This window comes from Ictidomys tridecemlineatus, chromosome 6 (genome assembly GCF_052094955.1).
Source record: "Ictidomys tridecemlineatus isolate mIctTri1 chromosome 6, mIctTri1.hap1, whole genome shotgun sequence".
NCBI lineage: Eukaryota > Metazoa > Chordata > Mammalia > Rodentia > Sciuridae > Ictidomys > Ictidomys tridecemlineatus.
Genome location: NC_135482.1, coordinates 8140809 through 8157112, shown reverse-complemented (window position 1 = coordinate 8157112; position 16304 = coordinate 8140809). Strand labels below are relative to the sequence as shown.

The 16304-nt window shown below is 48.8% G+C and overlaps 2 protein-coding genes across 5 annotated transcripts; both read left to right on the top strand.

Moving 5' to 3' along the window:
• Positions 1-1120: 1120 nt before the first annotated feature.
• Positions 1121-3181, top strand: Miurf (mitochondrial elongation factor 1 upstream open reading frame). Its single transcript, XM_078052706.1, has 2 exons — positions 1121-1277; positions 2826-3181. The coding sequence occupies exon 2, from the start codon at positions 2855-2857 to the stop codon at positions 3065-3067; it is 213 nt and encodes a 70-aa protein (XP_077908832.1). The 5' UTR covers positions 1121-1277; positions 2826-2854; the 3' UTR covers positions 3068-3181.
• Mief1 (mitochondrial elongation factor 1) lies at positions 3041-15339 on the top strand. Of its 4 annotated transcripts, none has more exons than XM_013357303.4 (4): positions 3041-3181; positions 10083-10362; positions 10468-10730; positions 11133-15339. In XM_013357303.4, exons 2-4 carry the CDS (start codon positions 10083-10085, stop codon positions 11937-11939), a joined length of 1350 nt encoding a protein of 449 aa, XP_013212757.1. In that variant the 5' UTR covers positions 3041-3181; the 3' UTR covers positions 11940-15339. The 4 variants fall into 4 exon arrangements, with proteins under 4 accessions (XP_013212757.1, XP_005322292.1, XP_077908830.1 ...); XM_005322235.5 differs by lacking the exon at positions 3041-3181 and adding an exon at positions 8201-8344 and having other exon boundaries at positions 10083-10260; XM_078052704.1 differs by lacking the exon at positions 3041-3181 and adding an exon at positions 8201-8344.
• The last annotated feature ends 965 nt before the right edge of the window (positions 15340-16304 follow it).

The following is a 16304-nucleotide window of genomic DNA, read 5'->3' as shown; positions in this document are numbered from 1 at the left end:
CTCCTCAGGCTCTCTTCCTCCTGTCCTTGTCCGCCTACATATGTGGGGTGTGTGTGCCTGTGTGTGTGCCTGTGTGTGTTTTAGTGACACTGGGAACTGAACCCAGGGGCATGGTACCACTGGGATACATCCCCAATCCTTTTTATTTATTTTAATTCTGAGACAAGTTCTTGGTAAGTTTACAAGGCTGGCCTCAATTTTGCTATCCTCCTGCCTCAGCCTCCTGGGTAGCTGGTATTACAGGAGCGCACTAACAGAGCACTGCCATCTCCCAGCTCCTGAGAAAGCAGTTTCCATCGGGGCCACAGCAGGGCCTAGCTCCTTAGAGGTCCAGGATTTGTGGCTTGAAAGAATGAATAAGTCGACCACTACCTGTAATTCCCCAAGTCTCTCCTGCTGAACAGTTTAATCCCAACAGTCTAGGTGCGAGAAAGGTTAGGAGACTTGTCAGAGAGCCACTCGCCTGAGTCCCAAACCCCAAGCATCCCTGGCTGGGGGAGGCACTGGGGACTGGGGCTCACAGATTCTGGAGGGACACGGCCACCAACCCGAAGTACAGTGAAAGACAGAAGTAGACGGATGAAGAACACAGAACAGGTGCGGAGAAACGGGTGCAGGCATCTGGGGGCCCAGAAACAACCTGAGGGTTGGGGGAAGGGGCTGGAAAAGGCGGGGACATTTGAGGTAGACCTGGAAGCAAGGGCTGGAGTTTGCCCAGAGACAAGAGGCCCAGGAGGCCGGCCCGGCATGGAGGGATCAAAGGAAGCGATATGAGAAAGTGGGTTTGGAAGAGCTCCGAAGCCAGAGCCCGGGCCCAAGGTCAGCAGTCAGCGCAGGGGGCTGGCCAGAGCCTGTGGCGGCCAGGGGCTGGCAGGAGGTGGCCGGTCTAACAGTCTGAGGGCGACACCCGCAATCACTCCCCACCGCACACTCTGGGAATCCGGGGGGCCCACCGCCGCCCCAAGAACGCCGGGGGCGGGGCCCGCAGATTTCTGCAGGCCCGTCCCTAGATGACGTCACCCACGGAGGCGGGGCTCAGGGAAGTGGGCGGAGCCCCACGCGAGGGGCGGGGCCCGACGGAGCCCTCGGCCCCGCCTCGGGAGGGAGGCAGTGGAGCGAAGACCGGAAGTCCACCCGCTCCTGGCTCCCCTCAGTCCCTCCCTCGGCTCGGTGCGCAAGGTCGCGCCCCGGAAGTAAAGGGGCCATGTTGATGGGTGACCCGGAGAGAGGTACCCGGCCAGTGGCGAGTCCTGAGGAGTGGTAGCGCGCGGCCCGCGGTGAGTGAGAGCAGGCGTAGGGGCCGCCGGGGGCCGCCTCCGGCCCAGCCCGCCCTGAGCCTCCCCCCGGCCTCTCGGTGGCTCGTCCCGCCTCATCTCCCGGGTCCTCCCGGGGTCTCGGCGTCGGGGGAGCGAGCGTGGACTGGCGGGGCCGCCGCGCGTCGCCCGGCGCCCTTCAGGAGCAGCCCGCGGGTTGGTGGCTCTCTGCATCGGGCACCTCCCGTTTCCTGCGGCTTGTCCCGGGGCCCTCGGGGCCCTTGGGGTCGCGGGGGCGCCTCTGCAGCTGAGGGAAAGGGGACAGCGACGGTGGCTGGCCCGAGCGCGCCGGGAGGTCGGCCAGGCTGGGCTGTGGTCGACTCGCCGTGGGCCCCAAGTCCAGATCGCCCCTCGGCCCCGCCGCTCCCCCGTGTCTGACACGCGAGGTTGTTCCTTCCGCGGAGGCACGTCGCAAACCCCGAGGTCGGGCGGGTTGAGCCGGGCAGAGCCGGCGCTGCGCTGGGGAAGTTCAGGGCGCCCCGAGAGCCTCGCAGGCCTCCTGCACAGCTGTGGGTCCTGGGCGAGCCACTTCCTCCGGGAGCTCCGCTGCCTCCACTTACACGGGATAACGTGACACTGGGGTTGCTTAGGGAGAGGGGCCCGAGTGGGAGGTGCTTAGAACAGTGGAGAGTCGGGATCACTTGTTAGGAACGCTGACCACCTCCTGGCTCTCAGTGTAGATGTAATAATGGATGACAAAGCACTTTACTCCATCCCTGTGTGGGGCTTCTTGTTACTGTGGTCCGTGTGTAACTAGTGTGTCAGGGAGCATCAGCCTGGAGGTGGCACCGTGGTAGCTGTCCTGATAGGCCCAGTGTGTGCTGAGAGCTGCTGTAAACATACTCACACACTTTAAGACTCAGACCAACCATCTGGGCAAAATATGATCTCTCCCCACTAACAGATGAGGAACTAGGCAAACAGAGGTTAGGGAACTTGCTCCAGGTCATGCTGCTCATAAGTGGTGGGCCCAGGACTCAAATGTGGCTGAGTCCTTATCATCAACTACTCTAGACCATGGCCATCTACTTAACAGGTGCTTTACATGGCAGTTCTCAAAATAACCTTATGTGGTAGGTACTGGTACCATAATAGTATCATTTCCATTTCTTAAGTGAAGAAGCTGATGCTCAGAGGGGCAAGTATTTTACCTAGAGTCATATAGCAAATAAGTGGCAGAGCAGTATTCCAGCCCAGGCACAGACCAGGATCTGAGCCCTGGTGAGCCACACTCTGGACTTCCCCAGGAGGTAGTGTTGGGAGGCTGAAGTCCAATCCTAGCCCTGCCACAAGTCACAGTGTAACTTTGGAAGTCCGCATCTTGGATGGAAAACCTGATCTCGCCGGGAGTGGTGGTACACTACTTTTGTCCCAGCTGCTTGGGAAGCCAAGGAGGGAGGATCACAAGCTGGAGGCTGGTCTGGACAACACAGTGAGACCCCATACATAGTCTCTGTATGCTCTGCTGTCATTAATTCTGATTCTAGGCTTTTATATCTTCCTTCTGCTTAGAGTGTGACGCCCAGCCCCTAAAGTCCCCCATGGCCCCGTGGAGCCGAGAGGCGGTGCTGAGTCTCTATCGGGCTCTGCTGCGCCAGGGCCGAGAACTTCACTACACTGATAGAGACTTCTACTTTGCCTCCATCCGCCGTGAGTTCCGGAAAAATCAGAAGCTAGAGGATCCTGAGGCCCGGGAGAAGCAGCTGGAGAAGGGCCTCGTCTTCCTCCGCAGCAAACTAGGGGGGCTTATTTAGGATCCTCTCTTTCCCCTCCCACTCTAATTTCAAGGGAAAGAGGACAAAGGTGCCTTCTGAAGACATTCCTGCTCTCTTCCAGCCCCTCCTCACAGATGCATTAAGACTCCTCAGGTAGGTCCTTGTTCCTTTAGGTTTCTTTCTTTCTTTTTTTTTTTTTCTAATATGGGGGACCAGGAAAGGAAGAACCTTTCCTTTGTGACCAGAGCCGGCCCTTTGATCCTTTGAAATCAGTGGAGGAAATGGACAAGTTAATAGAAGTGAGTTCTCTTATTGAGAAAAACAGGACCTGAGTTTCAAGTCCCACCAGAACCATTTTATCACAACTTTATTTCATAGAACACTTTATATATAAAAATGTTAGGAAAGACGTTTGTTAATACCATTTGAGTTCAGCTTCAAGCTCACCTGTTCTTCAGTTAGATTCAGGTATACTGTGGTCAGATCATGCTCTGGAAGATAGCTGTTCTGTTACAAGACAATTTATAAAGCAAGCATAGCAAACAGACTGCAGAGTTCAAAGATTGAGATTTAAATCCTGGCACTGCTGCTAATGGCTATGAGGCTTAGGGCATGTCACTAAACTGTTCTAGGCCTTCATTTCCTCATTTGTAAAGTGCAAATAATAGTACCTCCCTCTTTAGGTTCCATGAGAATTGAATGAGTGCGCATACAGCACTGGGGATGCTATTGTGAGAGGTGTGCTAGCTGTCTTTAGCTCTCCCAGTGTTATTAAGAAGTCCCACTGCAGTATAGTGATCATATTTAATTCAGCAGCCTTTCCGGAAGGCCTTGTATAGCCCTGGCATTCTGGTGGGCTCTGGGGAGAGAGATTAATGATACTGCCCATCAAGGAACTCACTCTAAGGAGATCAGTGGGAAGTAATTCTAATGTAAGTAGCTCTATACTTGAGGGTTGTAGGAAGAGTTGTGGAGACAATGAAGGCACAGCTCTGCCTTGGGCTGTGTGGTGGGAGGGGATCCCAGGTGGCTATAGAAAAGAGGACATTTGAGGTGAACCTCATATGAGAAATAGAAACTCATCAGACAGGGGGACAAGAATAAGCAGGTGCCTGGACATGGGAACTGCATTTCGTAATGTCTAGAAACATCTGTAAGGCACATGGCTGGAGTTGAGGCTGGGCCAGATCTGGAAGAAACATTGTTAAGGACTGTGATGGGACCATCACAGCTTTGTAAGAATGCAGTGACATTTGTGTCTTGGAGCATGCCAGGGTGATGTGGAGAGTAAACTGGTGAGAGAAAACAGAGGCACTGAATCTGGCCAGATGGATTAAAGGGCTAAGGTTGTGGTGGATGGTTAAATATAAATACAGCATGTACAACTAAGGCAGTGCAGTCATTTGGCTGAGGCAGAAGGAGACAGAATGAAGGGTAGCTGTGGTCTAAGGCTTGTCAGTTGGGTAGAAGGTGCTGTTTTGGGTAGAGATGGAAATCAAGAGGAGGAGCCTTATGTAATGACTTTTGGCTCTCATTAGCCATGTACATTGATTGGCAGAACTGCCTTTGGTAATACAAGGTCAGGGGTTGGATGATGCCCCTGGGAGCCTGCTTGCACAGGGAGGGGTAGTGGATATGGAAGGGAAATAGCAAATTATTAAAGCCTCTGTGTTCCTATTCTGTTTTGAATCTGAGCTACACTATATCTTGCTATCACAACCCACTCCAAAAAAAAAAAAAAAAAAACACAACAACTTCAGGTTAAGAGGGGGAAAGTTCCCTATGGTTCATTTATACAATGGATATTCACTATGTTAAAAATTGTACTCTAAGTCTGGGCGCCGTGGTTCATGCATGTGATCCCAGCAGCTTGGGAGGCTGGGGCAGGAGGATCATGAGGTGCTAAGCAACTCAATAAGACCCTGTCTCTAAATAAAATATAAAAAAGAGATGGGAGTGTGGCTCAGTGGCTGAGTGCCCCCCCCCCCCAAAAAAAAAGATTGCATCCTAAGGACACAGCAGTGAATGCACCAGAATGTTCCCAAGAAAGCTGGTGGTCTAGTAGGTAATAGAAGAGATGTGAACAAGGTGGAGTTTGGAAACTGTTTGGGTCTCCCATAGATTAGTTCTCCCTAGCAGCATAAGCCCTAGGTTCAAATCCTGGTTGCACAATTTATTGGTGTGGTATGTTACCATGGACCAGTTATTTAGCATCTGCCTCATTTTTTTCATCTTTAAATTGGAGATAACAGTATTACTGACCTCATAAGGATTGTTGCTGTGAAGAATTAATGTGTGTAAAGTGCCCAGCACAAGGGCTCGCTTTCCTACCCATCACAAAGCATCATGAGGGACACTCTAGGAAAACACAGATCAACAAGACAAAAGCACAATAGATTATTTCTTTTTTTTTTTTTTTTTAGAGAGAGAATTTTAATGTTTATTATTTATCGGCAGACACAACATCTTTGTTTGTATGTGGTGCTGGGGATCGAACCCGGGCCGCACGCATGCCAGGCGAGCGCGCTACCGCTTGAGCCACATCCCCAGCCCAGCACAATAGATTAAACAAAGTTTTATATGTGCACAGGAGCCTTCATAATGAAGGCCCAAAGACCCAGGTTAAATTACCCATTGTTATGCTCAGGTTCTTGGAAGTGTGAATAGCTGTGCAGAAAAATGACTGGACAGAAAGTATGATTTACAGTGATGGATGGAGAGGGGAAGCCCAGCAAGGCTGCCTGGCCTTGTTACCTTTGGCTCCTCAGCTGTAGCATCTCCTCCTGTGGCTCCTTTATGGAATGGGAGGGGCCGTGTCTTAGGACTGTAGTCAAAAGAAGGTCAGAGAATGTTATTGCAAAAAGATGGGGGAAAGATGGAGTAATATTTTTAGGCTTTAATGCTGGCTTTTGGGTTCTGGTTTCCATGACTTGCCATAGAGAATGAGGGGTGAGAGACAGGAGGGTGGGGAAAGGTTAGAGGGACTTTGTTCCTGAGGCTTTCACTTTGGCTGCCAGGAGCCTCCACACTTGCTATTAGCTCTTCTCATGTACATGCCAGACATATTTATAAAAAAGCCTATGACTTTCAAGTAAACTAAGTTGGAAAGTTCATAGCTCTGACCTTTCAAGCTAGAATGCTGCAAGACCCATTGTCCTTACTATCTTGAGTGATGCGTGTTTCTTTACCCATTTTTGTGTCTAGGGAAACAAGTAAAATTTGCCCAAAATGTTGACATACCTAGTCCTGGCCATCAGCTCAGAGTTTCTTTTTTTTTTTTGGCGGGCGGGGGAGGGTACCAGGATTGAACTCAGGGACACTCAACCACTGAGCCACAAGCCAACCCTATTTTGTATTTTATTTAGAGACAGGGTCTGAGTTGCTTAGTGCTTTGTTTTTGCTGAGGCCGGCTTTAAACTCATGATCCTCCTGCCTTAGCCTCTCAAGCTGCTGGGATTACCGGCGTGTGCTTCCATGCCTGGCTTCTTTTTTTGTTTCTTAAACTATTTAAGCATTTAAGTATACACTTCAATAGTATTAAGCTTACGCACATTATTGTGGAACAGATCGCCAGAACTTTTTTCATCTAGCAAATCAAACTAAACTTATTAAACAACACTGGTCCTTTATTGCCCTAAGGAACCAGGCCCCACCTCCTTGGAAGGTGGAGTTCCTCTCAGCTAGTGGGCTGCAGGATGTGCCATGGAGAGCAGTTTCACCAAACAGGTTGAATTAAGTTAGAATAAGGATGGCATCTCCTTGTAGGAGCTTGTGAATGCTCTTTCTCCTCCAGGTTACCCGATCTATGATGTCACCTGGTCCTTGGATGGGGTGGGGGCTTTGCATTAGGGCAGGAGAGTCTTTAACAAGCCTGCTCTACTTAATAGTTTCAATCTGAAGCCCAGGATAGTTTCAGCATAAGTTTTAGAGGCCAGTGTAGCTCCACCTGAAAAGGTGCAGATTGCCTTAGAGGACAGGTGGGACTGTCGAGTGCTTCCTGGAAACTGACCTTGTGCCCTGTAGATGGGAATCTTAAATAACTTAATGACAGCCCTCATTTGTGGAACATGTTTACAGTTTATAAAATGTTCACAGACAGCATTGCAACAGAGTTTTTTTCCTTGCTGCAGCCTGTGATTTGGGGCCATGTGGGGATCATTTTCCCCTTTTCATAGCTGAGGGGTTAAGTAACCATTTGCAGTCACCCAGCTAATTAGTCAGGACTCTAGGCAAATTCTCAGTCTCACGATTTCCTATTGTAAAGCCCATGTTTTTGTTAGAATACCATGCAATTGCTGGAATGAGTATAGTCAGAAGTATTTCTTTTTTGAGGGGCACAGAAGGATAGGCAGGGGCATGAGATGTGACACTAGTAATATCCTGTTGTTACAGGGTATTGAGAGAAATGTGATCTGATATTGGAAGATACCACATGGTACACAATTTCATTTTTCCGGGTATTTATAGGTCACAGGCAGTGGGAGAGAGCAGCAGGCTGGGAGCAGGAGTCAGGTATGGCCCACAAGGCCCTCCTTTACTAGGGAAAGGCTCAGGGCTACTTTAATCAGGATGATTCCAAGATGTAGCCCGGGAGCAAGTGTGTACTTGCTTTGCTTGAGCACCAGGCAGGAGGCGTCTTCTGGTTTGTGTCATGTACACTTTGTAAGTGACTCTGTTTTGAGTTCACAGGACATTTGAGCAGATGGCTGGTTGGTTGGTTTTGTTTTCTAGTCTACAGCTGAGACTAGAGTGTTGTGTTTTTTTTCTTGACATTACCTGAGCTTTGGTAGTCCCACTGTGAACTTTCCCCAAGAAACAAGCATTTGTCAAGTATAGCAGCATTCACAAAGTGAAAGAGATCACTTTCTCTCACATGGACTTGTAGTTGTGTTTCTGTGTACAGGGTATTTGGTCACTTTTGTGTTTAAAACAAGGACAGTGAACTTCATGCTCTCTGATTGCAGATCATAGGGCGGTTTACCCACAGTATACATGGTCAGTTTCCCCTCCCTTGTTCCAGTTATATCATAAGATCTGGTGCCTTTCTTTAGGCCCTAGTGCTTGAGTGCTAGAGGCAAGACCTGACCTTGACAGGAGAGGGGGCGCAAGGCGCATGGTTCCTGAGGTCCCAGGTGGTGATAGCTGTGTTCTTTGTTCATTCGCAGGTGAGCAATGGCAGGCGCTGGTGAGCGCAAAGGCAAGAAGGATGACAATGGCATTGGCACAGCCATTGATTTTGTGCTCTCCAATGCCCGGCTGGTGCTGGGGGTGGGTGGAGCAGCCATGCTGGGCATTGCCACACTGGCGGTTAAGCGGGTAAGTGCACACAGCCAGGGCCAGGGGTGGGAGGCAGTAAGGCAGCCTCACAGAGTAGAGCTCAGTAGGAACAAGACTTTGATACAGCCAGTCTAACTTGGTATTGGAATCAGATATCTGAGGCCTTGAGTCTGTTTCCAGGACTCTGCCCTAAAGAAATGATTGGAAATACAAATAAATGTATCCTGGCAAGTAAAAAATTGCAAATAACTGAAGTGTCCTTTAAAATAGTGGCACTACACCAATTGCATACTTCTATTTCCCTTGCCTACTTTTTTTGTTTTTAAACATTCATCTCTACCTGTGTACTTTATATTTAGCTTGTTTGTTATGTCTTGCCTATATCTCTCTGGGAGACTAGAAACTGATGAGGGCAGGGATTTGGGTCTCTTTGGTTTGATGGTTTATTCTTGGCACCTAGAAAAATGCCCAGCATGCAGTAGCCTCCTGATAAAGTCAGCTCTCTTTATCTGTGGGTTCCACATCCACAGACACAACCAGCCATAGATTGAAAATATTTAAAATGTGTCTGGGGGGCCGGGGATGTGGCTTAGTGGTAGAGTGCTTGCTTGCCTTGCATGTGTGAGGCCCTGGTTTTGATCACTGCAAAAAAAAAAAAAAAAAGTGTACTGAACTTGTAGAGACTTTTTTCCTTGTTATTATTCCCTAAACAATACTGTTTAAGAATATAACATTACCATTACATTAGATATTATAAAAAATCTGCAGATGACTTATAGCAAGGTGTACATGGGTTAAATGCAGTGTATTGTGCCCTCAGAGGAACTTGAGCATCAGAAGGTTTTAGAAACCTTAGGATGTTCCCCTGGAATACCAAGGGATGATTTTTTTTTTTTTTCCCTTGGATTTTTTTCCAAGGGCACTTTACTACTAATCTATATCCCCAGTCCTTTTCATTTTAATTTTTTAAAAAATGTATATTTTTTAGTTTTTGATGGATTTTTATTTTTTTACTTATATATGATGCTGAGAATTGAACCCAGTGCCTCACACATGCTAGGCAGGTACTCTACACTGAGCCAAAACCCCAGCCCTTATTTTAATTTTTGGAGACAGGGTCTTGACATGTTGCTGAGGGTCTTGCTAAATTGCTGAGGCTGACCTTGAACCTGTGATTTTCCTCCTTCAGCCTCCTGAGTAGCTGGGATTACAGGTGTCCACTACTGTGCTTGGTACTATTTGTTAAATAAATGAATCATTGTTCAAAATCATGGTGTATTCATAATATATGAATGTATAGTCAGAAAATGTGGAAGCATCCTAGTCATATGAGGAAATGATCAAAATGATAAATGAAAAAATTCCATTTTAAAAGTACACATAAGTACATATACGTGTGGTGGTACATGCTTGTAATCCCAGCAACTTGGGAGGCTGAGGTAGGAGGATTTAAGTTTGAGACCAATCTTAGCAATTTAGCTAGACCCTGTCTTAAAATAGAAAATAAAAAGGGCTGGGGATGTAGTTGATTGGTGGAGTGCCCCTGGGTTCAATTCCAGTACGACACCACTGGAAAAAAACAAAGTAGTGGAGGCTGGGGATGTGGCTTGGTGGTAGAGTGCTTCCCTAGCATGTGCTAGGCTCTGAGTTCAATCCTGAGCATAGGTAAAAGAAGTAATTGGCACTTACTAGGGCCAAACTTCTGGGGAACAGGGGATTGGAAGGAAATAGAGAAGGAAAGGCAGGTATATGTCCTGGGCCCTCTGTGCCATTTCAGATGTATGACCGGGCAATCAGTGCCCCAACCAGTCCCACCCGCCTGAGTCATTCAGGGAAAAGGAGCTGGGAAGAACCAAACTGGATGGGCTCCCCCCGACTGCTGAACAAGGACATGAAGACAGGCCTGAGCCGGTCCCTACAGACCCTTCCCACAGACTCTTTGGCCTTTGACACAGGTGAGAGGGGATGTTACCCTGCTGGAACTGCCTCTGGACTTGATCACTACTCCTTCGTTGCACAGACATTTCTTGAGCACACTTGTGCCGGGCACCGTGCAGGTACTTGTCCTTTGTGCCCAGCCCTTCTCCTTTCTGGGGCTGAGGAAGCTGTGGACTGAGCAAGCATGGGAAGAGCTCATGTGCCTCTCTCTCTTGCCTTGGCAGATACATTCTGCCCGCCCCGGCCCAAGCCATTGGCCCGGAAGGGCCAGGTAGACTTGAAGAAGTCACGACTCCGCATGTCCCTGCAGGAGAAACTTCTTACTTACTACCGGAACCGGGCAGCCATCCCTGCTGGAGAGCAGGCTCGGGCCAAGCAAGCTGCCGTGGACATATGTGCTGAGCTCCGGAGCTTCCTACGGGCCAAGTTGCCTGACATGCCACTTCGGGACATGTATTTGAGTGGCAGCCTCTATGACGACCTGCAGGTAACATGGTGGTTCTCACAAAGGGTGGGGCTGGGCTCTGACCAGAAGCTTCTCAGTAGTGTCATCAGTCTAGAAAGTCCTGGGCTGACCAGGCAGACTGAGGTTCTCCTGCTGTGAACCTGCTCCTGGGCAGCTTTGTTTTTGCTCACGTCATCTTTAACCTTCTCATTTTTAGTCATATTCACAATTTTGAAGAAAGTGTAAGAAAACTGCTTCTTCCTATATTCTTGTTCCCATCTCTCCTTTCCGGTTTCCTCACGACATGGATTGCTTTGGTGACATGAAAGAATTCTTGGCTTCTGTTCTTGTTGGGGAATGCAAGATGGTGGCGCCTGTGTGTGGGGAAGCATGTCCCTTGAGCAGAGTAAACCCCTCAAAACCTTTTTAATTTTGCTCTGGCAGGTGGTGACAGCCGACCACATCCAACTCATCGTGCCCCTTGTGCTGGAGCAGAACCTGTGGTCATGCATCCCTGGTGAGGACACGATCATGAACGTCCCTGGCTTCTTCCTGGTTCGTCGTGAGAATCCAGAGTACTTTCCTCGTGGTAGCAGTTACTGGGACCGCTGTGTTGTCGGGGGCTACCTCTCCCCAAAGACAGTAGCAGACACTTTTGAGAAGGTTGTGGCTGGCTCTATTAACTGGCCGGCCATCGGGTCCCTCTTGGACTATGTGATCCGGCCAGCTCCACCTCCAGAGGCCCTGACACTTGAAGTGCAGTATGAGCGGGACAAACATCTTGTCATTGACTTCCTGCCATCAGTGACCCTTGGTGACACTGTCTTGGTGGCCAGACCACACCGGCTAGCCCAGTATGACAACCTGTGGCGGCTGAGCCTGCGTCCTGCTGAGACAGCGCGTCTGCGGGCTTTGGACCAGGCTGATTCAGGCTGCCGATCGCTGTGCCTCAAGATACTCAAGGCCATATGCAAGTCCACTCCAGCTCTGGGCCCCCTCACTGCCAGCCAGCTAACCAATGTCATCCTCCACCTGGCCCAGGAGGAGGCTGACTGGTCTCCAGATATGCTAGCCGACCGTTTCCTGCAGGCTCTGAGGGGACTCATCAGCTACTTAGAGGCAGGAGTCCTGCCCAGTGCCCTAAACCCCAAGGTGAACTTATTTGCAGAGCTCACCCCTGGAGAAATAGACGAATTGGGATATACTCTCTATTGCTCATTGTCTGAGCCGGAAGTGCTGCTTCAGACGTAGGGCAGTGAAGGCCAGAGCAGGTGTTGGGCGGTCAGGCACTGGAGTCTCCAATAGAAACAGCTGGCTACATGGCTGGTGCCTCACAGGGTCCCTAGGTGCCTCCTGTCTTGCTGGCCATCTTCCTGGTCACTTCATGCTGATTAGAATGACATCTCTTCGATCTCCTATTTTCTCACCCAACCCTTTTTATTTTTGTTACCAAACACTGTGCTCTCTACTCCCTGCCTTGCTCCAGGCTGATTTTTTTCTGGAATGAATTGAGAAGGTACAGTGCTGGCCTGAGTTGTTGAGACCACTGGGTGTTTTGCATTTTGGCCCAGGTTTCCTTTTGCCTCTTCCTGTTCAGTGTCTTTTCTATCTTTTCCTCTTGTTCATGCCTTCTGTTTTGCTCTTGTCCTTGGAGCATATCTGCCTAATCAAGGTGTTGCCTTTTAGTTAAATATCACAGAAGAGCTGTGACTGCATATTTGCAAGCTAAACTCTGCAGAGTGAGTGCTGAGACAGTATTAGGGTTTCTGGGGCTGAGGCTGGTGGAAAGGAGCCAGCTTTTGACCCTGGTTCCTGGAAAACAAATCCATCCTCCCCGTCCCCTCAACTTGAATTCTTAAGTGCTGACAGCATCTCTCCTGGGAACACAGTTGTCAACCCACACAGGATAAACTGGATGCAGAGTTATTTGGAGATTGTATTTCTTAGTGAACCATCAGCAAGACCACAGGATTGGGGGTGGGAGAGACGGGTTCAGAGGGCCTGGTGGAGGGCCTGCATGCCCACTGTCTGTCTCTCCGTGTCTCCGTGAGCCAGACAAGGGAGGCATGGGGCAGCGAGGGCAGCACCTCCCGTGGGTGCTGGCTTCGTCTCTTTCCTTCTCTGTTGCCAACAGAACAAGGCCTTGTAGGAAAACAGCCTCAGCAGCAGAGGCTCAGTGTCAGGTGGAAAACTCAGTCCCAGTTGGGGCCTGGTGCCTGTGTGTGGCCCCCCAGTGGGCCCTGCCTTTCTAGGAGGCTGCCTTAGAGTAAGGACAGGCCCAGCAGCCAGTCCTCCTTCCTGCAGTGTCTGCCACAGCAGAGGGAGAGGAGTGTTTGCTAAGCGTTCCTGGCATCTCCAGAGGCCGAGGGGCAAGCGAACATGTGCAGCCCTCTTTTCCTGGTCTTGCCTTTCACTTGACAGCTGGGCAAATGGGTGCTAGCCAGGGAGAGAGGACCCGGAAGAAATTGCAGAAGAGGGAGGCGGGCACTCCCCACACTCCTTCCCGTTTCCTGCTGCTAAAATTGCGCTACTTATGGCAATGGATGTATATCCAAAGGGCAGGGGGGAGTGGTTAATACTCATCAGTGTGTCTTCCTGATTTGTGTTTTTTTCCCTGTTGGAAGCAAGAGGCTGACAGCAGTTCTCTTTCTTATTTGCCTATTCAGTATTTTGTTCTCCCATCAAGTCTTATTTTATGAATTCTTTACTACCTCTCCATCAGTGGGATTCTGGGAAGCTGTCTCAGCCCTTCCCTGACAGTGGCATGATTCTTTAAATAGTACTGACACCTCGGCATCCCAGAGTTTAGGGCAGAGATAGGTGTCGTCCCTTTTTTGTCAGATTCGGAGGTTAGAACTAGGGTAGCCTGGCTGTTTGGTCTCTGCCTCTTCTCTGGTACATACACAAGGAGTCCTTGTGGGAGTCCAGTTGTTTCTGAAAAGGCAAGAACCTTGACAGAGCCAAGCGTCTGGTTGTCCATCAGAAGCAAAGGGGAGTTTAAAACCTCTGTGTGCCTGCGTACTTTAGTACACCTGGGTGACTGATGTGGAGGGGATGGAGTGGGACCTGACATTGAGAGCTCGGATGACCCATCTAGAGCCCAGTAGAGGGGAGGGTTGATAGCTACAGAAGCAGATTATTATTTGTTGAGATAAAGGATTTGGTTTCCAAAGTAAATTTTATAAATATTATAAAACTTTAAAAATTCCCAAGTTGCCATCTCTGACTAAATTCTATATAAAACATTGGGAAGAACTCAAAAATAAGAAATAAGAAAAAAAAAAAGGCTTTAGAGACCCTCAAGATTTCAGAGTCGCAAATTATCAAAGCCAAGCATACCTGAATTTAAGTGAGGAAATGAGTTTATTTCCTGTTTTTCAGGGCAACTCTGACTTAATAACTATGCTTCACAAAACCATAACTTCATTTTAGAATTGAGCCTCTTACTAGTCACGAGAAGCCTTGGTCCTGTGGGTCCGCTGACTGGGCTGGCTGTCCTCTTGCTGCCATTTTCCTCACAATAAAATGTGGATGATGACCAAGTGCTCTGGGCTGCTTGGATGGAAGAGGGCAAAATTCTGCCTTTTTAAAAACTCTTTGGGGAAAGATGAAGTAGCTGTCCCTATTACTCTGCCTCTCTGTTCAGCGTCTCCCACATTTGCTGTGAAGGAACAGCTCCTGCTTTTCCTCCTCCCTCTGGAGATCCTGTTGGCACCATCTAGATTAGCAAATCATATACTCAGCTTGATGCCTAAAATGTACTCATTGTTATCCCGAACACCTAAAAACTCCATGTTTATTTTGGTTTGTCCCTGTTTTGCCTCTTCCTAAAAAATGAGTTTTGGATAGCAGTATTTTTCTTTTTATACTTGGTTTTGACTTTTTAAAACTAAAGGAAAGAAATGGTGAAGGCCACGTTTGGAAAAGCTATGTTGAGGCCGTCTCTTGGCGCTGGTTCTTGGCGTGATTTATCTACCTGTTCACATTCCGGATGAGCTGATTTTGCTTCCTTGTTTTCTACTCAAGCTCAAATGGTTTAGAGGAAGCATCAGCTTCAAGATCAAGAGCCCTGGAGAGGCTCTGAGGCGGTTTCTGTAGGGAGGCATCACCTTGTGTCCAGAGCTCTAGGCCACGCATGGTATGCTTTCACTGGGTTAGAACATTAACTCTCAAGAGTTGCCAGAACTCTGCCCTTTTGCCTTAAGTTTAAGGTGAAGGAGAATGGCAAGAGACATTTTAGGACTAGAGCTGATTCCTGCCACAGGATGTAGCCTTTTTATAAATTATTAAAGAGTGGCCAAAATTCCAGAAATGTGGGTTCTGTGGTCAGCTGCATACAGGGTGTTGTTTACTTTTTCCTTTTGATCACCTCATAGTCTCTAAGTTCTTGGTCCTTGAGGTCAAGTCTACAACTTAACTTCCAGTCACTTGCCTGCCCTTCAGTGGTGGCCGATGTGTTAGTTCATAGACTGGAGTCCACCACCAGTCTTTGTGTCCTGTCTTGGCTAGGACTATATAGGAGCAGCTTAGCCCTGAGACCCAGAGAACCGTTATCCCTTTTTTCTCCTTGAGGGAGGAAATTTAACTGGGGAACACAATGTCCTTCCACAGCATGGGAAGAAGAAAATAAAAATCTTTCCAACAACTTTGACTTTTGTGTGTGATACAGAATGTTTTACTATGGGAGTGCTGGGTCTGTGTTTTTCAGTCAGAAACTGACATGTTTCACCTGAGTCTCTTTAATGGCATGGGTGGGACAAGGTACCACCAGACTCATTTTTCTATGGCCTTGGCAGTATCAAAACTGGGGAAGTGTCATTTTTTTTTAAAATTCTCAGCCACTTGAAAGGTTCTCAGACACCTCAAAAGTCTGTAGAGCAAAAGGAGGACACCCCTCCCAGGGGGCCTGAATTATTCCTTTGAAAGACATGAATAATGGCTCAGGATTCTTACTGCCTTTCACTGAAAGACAACTTCTGTATGTCTCATGGTACCCCATAGGGAGAGGAAAACCACACTTGCCCAGCATCCAGGATGCCTTGGATCGCGTTCTAGTGTCGGTTTCATGTAACTATAAACAGGAGTCCTCTGCGGAAGTAGGTGATGGCATGGGATTGGGAGGTCAGGGCCTGAAACCAGAGTTCTAATAATAGTAGCAATAGCAACTATTTATTGGCCACTATGTAGGAGGCAGCGTGCTAAGTGCTTTATGTATACGGTCTCACTCAATTCCTAGGACGAGGATGCTCAATGGATGAGAAAACAGGTATGTCACTTTGTCAAATGTCCCAGCTAATAAATGACAAAGCCAGCATTTGTAGAAATGATATTTGTATGGCAGACGCAAGTGGAGGGGAAGGTTCTACCTTCACGGGAACGGACTGTGGAGGGAGGTTTCTCGGCACTCCGGCCTCCCGCGGGTGGGGGCGCGGGCCCTGCCCACTAGGACCACAGTTTCTAACCACCACCCCGCCCCCAGCCAAACGACCCTGAGCAGGCTTCGCTTCGCAAGGCCATTGGGAGGGCTTGTAGGGAAGCTGTCCTTGCCTGGCAGTTAATCAGAACTCCCCTAGGGCGCCACCAGTCGCATGAAACCTGCTCTTGGGGGAATCGAGT